We start from the raw sequence: 7,277 nt of genomic DNA, 5'->3' as shown, positions 1-7,277 counted from the left end.
TCACAAATATGAAATCCAATTAGTGAGTCGGATATTGTTTTATTTTCAGAACGGCCTTTGGCCTAGTATTACAGTTATAACAAAACGGCCTACTGGCCCAGAAATGTACAGAATAGCCTTTCGGCCCAGAAGTATACTGAACAACCTTTCGGCCCAGAAATCCACAGAACCGCCTTTCGGCCCAGAAGTATATTGAACAACCTTTCGGCCCAGAAATGCAAAGAACCACCTTTCAGCCCAGAAATATACTGAACAGTCTTTCGGCCCAGAAATGCACAGAACCACCTTTCGGCCCAGAAATATACTGAACAGTCTTTCGGCCCAGAAATGCACAGAACCGCCTTTCGGCCCAGAAATATACTGAACAGCCTTTCGGCCCAGAAATATACAGGAATGTAGTCAACCTTACATTGTCACCAAGTTCTGATCAATACATATGTTAATGTCGTGTCTACCAGAAAACGAAATGGTCATAACAGATATTAACGGTAAATAAATGTACATTCCATGTACTATTACTCACAGTGTTGTTGCGGAGCGATGATTCCTCCGATGGTGTGTCCTAAACACATAGATAACACATATTAGTTTCTTTCTTCTTTTAAACCATTTCTTACATTAATACATTTCAATTACAGGTACAATCATAAACAAGTATCAAACATAAATTCCAAAAAGAGCTGAGGTTAAGCACGTAAAACGGAGCGAACGAAATTTCCTACCCGGGCCGCACGTACGGCCATACCCTCCTCTCGTGCGGACATGTACCGCATGTGCGGTGCCCCTCCATCGCTCGAGCGGCCAAAAATAGTATGCTTTCCTAATTTTTTTCCTCTTCTCCGCACGTGCGGCCACGACCTCTGCATGTGCGGCCTGGCCCCTGTTTGGCAGCTCAATTCCATACAAAACTCAATCTTTGAAAACACAAAACAAGGTCTCAAAATGGATAGATTTAACATCAAAATAAGGTGCTAAATCACACAACAATTAATCACAACACTCCTTAAACTCTCAATCATTGGAATCCATACACAAAACCAACCATAACCTTTCCAAAGTTCTCATTATTTTGGGTTTACATAAACACATACATATAGAGCCATCTAAGCTTATATTTCAAACACATAGTTAAGTATGTTCATGAGATAACAAGGAGCAAGATGTAGATGTCCCTTCTCTAACTCAATCATCACATAGAACCTTCAACATCCACTTTAACTTTTCCAAATAAAGGAGAATTCCCAACCATGATCAAGAGAGAGTCTAGATAAAATAATTTTTTTCACACCTTAAGTTCAATTTAGACAATCTTAACAAAATCTCCCAAATCCTTCACTTGAAGGACTTCTCTCCAACTCTCACGAATGTCCCTCTTCTAGGTTGCACACAGGAGATATTTCTAAGTCAAAGATGTCTCAAAGCTTAATATAGATATAGTTATTTATATAAAAAGGAAATAAGACAAAATTTAATCGTTTAATCATTCCGAAATTGAAATTTCGTAAACATGCTTAATATTACTTAAAAATTATGCTGATCACAAATATATAACCAATTTCAGATAATTAAGTCGTTAAGGCTTCCAATTTCTGTTTCAAACAGTTTAAGTGCGACCGATAATTTCCTTATTCAACAGATAGGAACTCATATTTCCAAGTTTCACTTAATTCAACGGAATTTCACATAGAGTTTCACTATGAGCATTCAAAAGCACAGAATAGAGGGCTGAAAAGATACCAGAATCATGGACGAGGGTTGGGTTATTACACTATCCCCCCCTTAAATAAGTTTGGTCCTCCAAACTTGTTTTACCTTAGGGCGGAAATAGATGCGGATATTGGTGTTGCATTTTGTCTTCCTTTTCCCAAGTTGCCTCGGTTCCGTAATGCTCTTGCCATTCCACTTTTACCATTGGAATTTCTCGGTCCCCTAACTGTTTCACTTGACGATCCAGGATTCGAATTGGTTTTTCCTCGTATGTTAACTTGTCAGTCAGCACAATTTGGTGATAATCAATAACATGTGACGGATCTGGAAGATATCCTCGAAGCATAGAAACATGGAACACGTTATGAACCTGACTCATATGTGGCGGAAGGGCAACTCGATAGGCTACAGGACCCACTTTTTCTAAGATCTGGAGGGGACTAACATATCGGGGTGTCAGTTTACCCCTTTTTCCGAATCTTGGAGGTCCATTCATTGCGGTAACTTTCACAAAAACATGACTGTCCACGTCGAACTCCAAATTCCTTCGCCGGTTATCTGCATAACTCTTCTGTCTACTTTGGGCAGTTTTCAATCTTTCTCAAATAATTCTAACCTTTTCAGTTGTCAACTGGACAATCTCCAGCCCTAACAATGGCCTATCTCCAACCTCAGCCCAACACACGGGAGAACGGCACGGTCTTCCATATAGAGCTTCGTAGGGTGCCATTTCGATACTCGAATGGTAACTGTTATTATACGCAAACTCAACCAACGACAGATGAGTTTCCCAACTTCCTTGAAAATCCAGAACACACATTCGAAGCATATCTTCTAGCGTCTGAATCGTCCTCTCGGATTGTCCATCTGTTTGAGGGTGGAAAGTTGTGCTAAACTTTAATTCTGTACCCATTGCATCCTGTAGACTTTGCCAGAACCTTGAAACAAATTTTGGATCTCTGTCTGATACAATTGAGACCGGAACACCGTGAAGCCTTACAATTTCATTCACATAGATCATAGCAAGTTTATCTGCATTATACTGGGTCTTCATAGGCAGGAAGTGGGCGGACTTTGTCAATCGGTCGACAATGACCCATATAGAATTCATCCCTCGAGGTGTCCGTGGTAAGCCTACAACAAAATCCATGGTCAGATGTTCCCATTTCCATTCCGGGATTGGAAGGGGTTGTAATAATCCTGTCGGTTTCTGATGCTCTGATTTTACCTGCTGACATTGCAAACACTTAGAAACAAACTCTGCGATTTCTTTTTTCATACTTGGCCACCAAAAATTTTGCTTCAAATCCCGGTACATTTCAGTACTTCCTGGATGCATTGAAACTCTTGAGGCATGTGCTTCTTCCATCAATTTCCGTTTAAGTTCTAACACATTAGGAACACATACTCGGCTTTGAAATTTAAGCACAGAATCTGTCAAAGTGAACCCCAGTTTCGGTTTTGTCTCCAGTTCGTCACATATCTTCTTTAGAGCTCCATCCTCCATTTGGCATAATTTAATCTCCTCAAGTAATGTCTGTTGGGCCATCATTGTTGCCACCGTTGCTCCTTAACCATGTATCACCAAGTCGACTCCCATCTTATTCAGCTCACTTATCAACTCCTTTTTCTCTGTCAGTGGACATGCCAAATTTCCCACATTTTTCCGACTAAGTGCGTCTGCCACCATATTGGCTTTACCAGGATGATAGTGGATCTGCAAATCATAATCTTTAATAAGCTCCAACCACTGCCGCTGGCGCATATTCAACTCTTTTTGGGTGAAAAGGTATTTGAGACTTTGATGGTTGGTATAAATGTCGCAAGTAGTCCCATACAGGTAATGCTGCCAAATCTTTAAAGCAAAAACTACTGCGGCTAGTTCAAGATCATGCGTGGGTAACTCTTCTCATGAGGTTTAAGCTGTCGAGAGGCATAAGCGATAACCCTTCCGTTTTGCATAAGCACACAACCAAGTCCCTTATGTGAAGCATCACTATAAATCACAAATCCCTCAGTACCAGATGGTAATCTGAGGACCGGAGCTGTAGTTAACTTCATTTTTAATTCTTGAAAGCAGATTCCTGCGGTTTCGACCATTCAAATGCAACTCCTTTTTTAGTCAATTGTGTGAGTGGTACAGCAATCTTAGAAAAATCCTGAACAAATCTCCGATAATATCCGGCTAACCCCATAGAACTACGCACTTCAGTCACATTCGTCGGAGTCGGCCAGTTCACGATCGCCTCAATCTTGTTTGGATCAACAGAGACTCCTTCCTTAGTTGTAACATGCCCCAAAAACGCCACTTCACATAGCCAGAATTCACACTTCTTTAGCTTTGCGTACAACTTCTTTTCCTAGAGGATTTGAAGAATTAAACGAAGATGATTTTCATGAGCCTCTGCGTTCTTTGAGTAAATAAGGATATCGTCGATAAAGACCACTAGAAACTCATCTAGATAAGGTTTGAAGGCACGGTTCATCAGATCCATAAATGTCGCGGGTGCGTTAGTGACTCCAAAGGGCATAACCAGAAATTCGTAGTGACCATATCGGGTTCAAAATGCTGTTTTCTCAACATCACCAGCTTTAGCTTTTAATTGATGGTACCCGGACCGTTGGTCAATTTTTGAGAAAACTTGTGCTCCTTGTAGCTGATCAAAAAAGTCGTCAATCCGCAGTAATGGGTACTTATTCTTGATTGTTACTTTATTAAGCTCCCGGTAGTCTATACATAATCGGAGTGTTCCATCTTTCTTTTTCACAAACAGGACTGGTGCACCCCACGGAGAAACACTCGGGCGGATAAACCCCTTATCCAGTAGGTCTTGCAACTGAGTCTTCAATTATCTCATTTCAGCTGGTGCCATTCGATACGGGGTTTTAGAAATGGGTTGGATTCCTGGTAGCACTTCAATCGTGAACTCGATTTCACGGTCCACTAATTCTCCTGGCAATTCTTTCGGAAAGACATCCGGAAATTTACAGACAACTGGGATCGCATCAGTATTCTCATTCATTATTGGCCCTTCCAAGACACTACATAAGTACCCCTGACACCCTTTCTGAATTAATTTACAAGCCCTTGCTGCAGAAATCACATACGGTGGAGGAGTTACTCCCTATCCTTGAAAAGTAGATTCTGATTGCCCTGGAGGGTGAAATTTGATTTGCTTTGTCAAATAGTCTATAGTGGCACTATATTCACCCAACCAATCCATTCCCAGAATAATGTCAAAAGAAGTCATGTCAAGTGGTAATAGATTAGCATATACACGGATATCCCCAATAAGAAGTTCACAAGCAAAATAGACAGAAGTACAGGTCACGAAATTTCCCATAGGTGAAGATACACACAACACATAAGTCAATTCTTCTTCAGGTTTATCTAATTTTTCCTCAAATAATTTTGACACAAAGGAACAGGTAGAGCCTGAATCGAATAAGACGTAAGCAGAATGACCATGAACCGTAAATGTACCTGACACCACTGTTGTTGCATTTTGTACATCTCCCGGAACCAACGCAAATACCCTGCCTTGCCTCGTAGTGTCCTTAGTGTTAGCAGGTTTAGCAGTTGACTTAGCATTAGGAGCCAGTGTAAACCTTGCTGAGCTTGTGGCGGCCTTATTACCGGTTTGTTGATTCTTTTGCGGACAGTCTTTTATGAAATGACCCATTTTGCCACATCGAAAGCATGCTCCAAACAATCGGTGACAAATCCCACGATGTCTCCATCCATATTCTAGACACACAGGAGCTGAATTTTGAGGAGAAGTAGTAGTGTTGGAGGTCCTTGAATTTTGCCTCTTGTTTGGTGGAGTAGTTGACCCCTTGATCCATTGGTTGTTCTGCCTCTTTCCTTTCCATTCAGAAATTCGAGTCTGAGCAGCAATATTCCCTTCTGCTATAACAGCCCTTTCTAACACATCAACGTAGGTAGGCAACTTCAACACATTAACTCGGTCCAGAATAGTACCCCATAATCCTCCTTCGAATTTTCGCGCCTTCTTATATTCTGTATCTACGATGTGAGGTGCAAACCGGGCTAGTTCTACGACAGTTTTGTTTCCCTGTCTCAATGTTTCGAATTCGGTCACCTTCTTGTCTCGCATACTCTGGGGAAAATATTTATCATAAAACAATGCCAAGAACCTGTCCCATGTCAACCCCTGATGCATTGTTCTTGTAAGCATCCACCACATCCGTGCTTCATCTTCAAGAGTGAAGGCAGCAAGTTACACTTTTTGGACTTCAATACAAGGGAAAACTTCGAACAATTTTTCTATCCCTAACACCCATGCTTCAGCCTTCATTGGTTCAATTCCTCCTTTAAATGATAGTGGTTTCATCTTTTTAAACTCCTTTGTAAGTGTAATAGTACGGTCCTCAGCGTGAATATCTTGCACTACAGGTGGGGGTATTGGTGGTGGTGGCGGTTGTGGCTGTTGTTGCTGTTGTTGTTGTCGTAAAGTTTCCGCCATTTCCATAATCATTCTTTCCATCCTGTCCAACCGTGCTGAGGTAGCATCTTCCTGGTCTTCGGTCCTTGTTCTCACCACAGTCTACAAAACAACCAATTACAACATACACAAAAGAATACAATAGACATCGATCATCATCATTAGCGTTAGCAGAAAACATTTAACGTTGCTATCAATCTTCCTTTACTACATGATGCCTACATCTTTCAAGACATCCTAAGGCTCAATGGATCCGTGTGTGAGATAGCAACTCGTGCTCTGATACCACTTGTCACACCCCAAACTTGCCCCTAAAATTTCGGGCATGACCTACCCAGAAACAGACACTTATCATGCTATGTAAAACTATCCGAGGCCTGAACGGAAGCGTTAACATAATAGAATAACATGCAGACACATCCATTGAGCTACTACAAATATGCCAGGACCACGACTCGGAATTAAACATCTACTGAACATGCATCTGAGATTAAGTTATATACACATTTACAAGTCCAGCCCAGAGGTTGGGCATATAACAAACATTAGATACAAATCGACTTCAGCCCACCAAAACATTAGTACAAAATGACAAAGTCTAGCAAAACTGCACTAGCATGCAAAGGCTTCACCAAGTGCCTGGTTGTCCTTAGGTTGACAAAAGATATATGATAACGATGCTAGGATTGACCTCCAAGTTGATTACCTACAGAATCAGACAAAATTTCAGAGTGAGACAAGCTCAGTGAATAATAGCACTTAAGCAGTTTAATAACCAACTTTAACCACAATGCATAACAGTGCATTCACAAAAATGAAATCCAATTAGTGAGTCAGATATTGTTTTAATTTCAGAACGGCCTTTGGCCTAGTATTACAGTTATAACAAAACGGCCTACTGGCCCAGACATACAAAACAGCCTTTCGGCCCAGAAGTATACTGAATAGCCTTTCGGCCCAGAAATGTACAGAACAGCCTTTCGGCCCAGAAGTATACTGAACAGCCTTTCGGCCCAGAAATGCACAGAACCGCCTTTCGGCCCAGAAATATACTGAACAGCCTTTCGGCCCAGAAATGTACAGAACAGCCTTTCGGCCCAAAAG

General features: G+C 41.3%; 2 protein-coding genes across 2 annotated transcripts; both read right to left on the bottom strand.

The window, feature by feature from the left end:
• Positions 1–1,300: 1,300 nt before the first annotated feature.
• LOC145813136 (uncharacterized) lies at positions 1,301–2,203 on the bottom strand. The gene is made up of 2 exons (XM_082908408.1): positions 1,910–2,203; positions 1,301–1,375 (listed from the first exon to the last, which is right to left on the bottom strand). Exons 1-2 carry the CDS (start codon positions 2,201–2,203, stop codon positions 1,301–1,303), a joined length of 369 nt encoding a protein of 122 aa, XP_082764534.1.
• A 2,629-nt stretch (positions 2,204–4,832) lies between these two features.
• On the bottom strand, positions 4,833–5,915 carry LOC145813135 (uncharacterized). The gene has a single exon (XM_082908407.1). The coding sequence runs from the start codon at positions 5,913–5,915 to the stop codon at positions 4,833–4,835; it is 1,083 nt and encodes a 360-aa protein (XP_082764533.1).
• Positions 5,916–7,277: the final 1,362 nt, after the last annotated feature.

This window comes from Camellia sinensis, chromosome 15, assembly GCF_055761805.1.
Source record: "Camellia sinensis isolate YWXY chromosome 15, ASM5576180v1, whole genome shotgun sequence".
In the NCBI taxonomy this organism is placed as follows: Eukaryota; Viridiplantae; Streptophyta; class Magnoliopsida; order Ericales; family Theaceae; genus Camellia; species Camellia sinensis.
This window is presented reverse-complemented; position numbering and strand designations above follow the sequence as displayed.

What these genes read in the sequence shown, in the direction of transcription:
- LOC145813136 (XM_082908408.1), bottom strand. Translation starts at nt 2,203, where the DNA reads ATGAATGGACCTCCAAGATTCGGAAAAAGGGGTAAACTGACACCCCGA. An exon ending in GGGACCGAGAAATTCCAATG is followed by an intron (nt 1,376 to 1,909) that starts GTAAAAGTGGAA and finishes TGTGCAACCTAG; the next exon opens with AAGAGGGACATTCGTGAGAG.
- LOC145813135 (XM_082908407.1), bottom strand. Translation starts at nt 5,915, where the DNA reads ATGTGGTGGATGCTTACAAGAACAATGCATCAGGGGTTGACATGGGAC.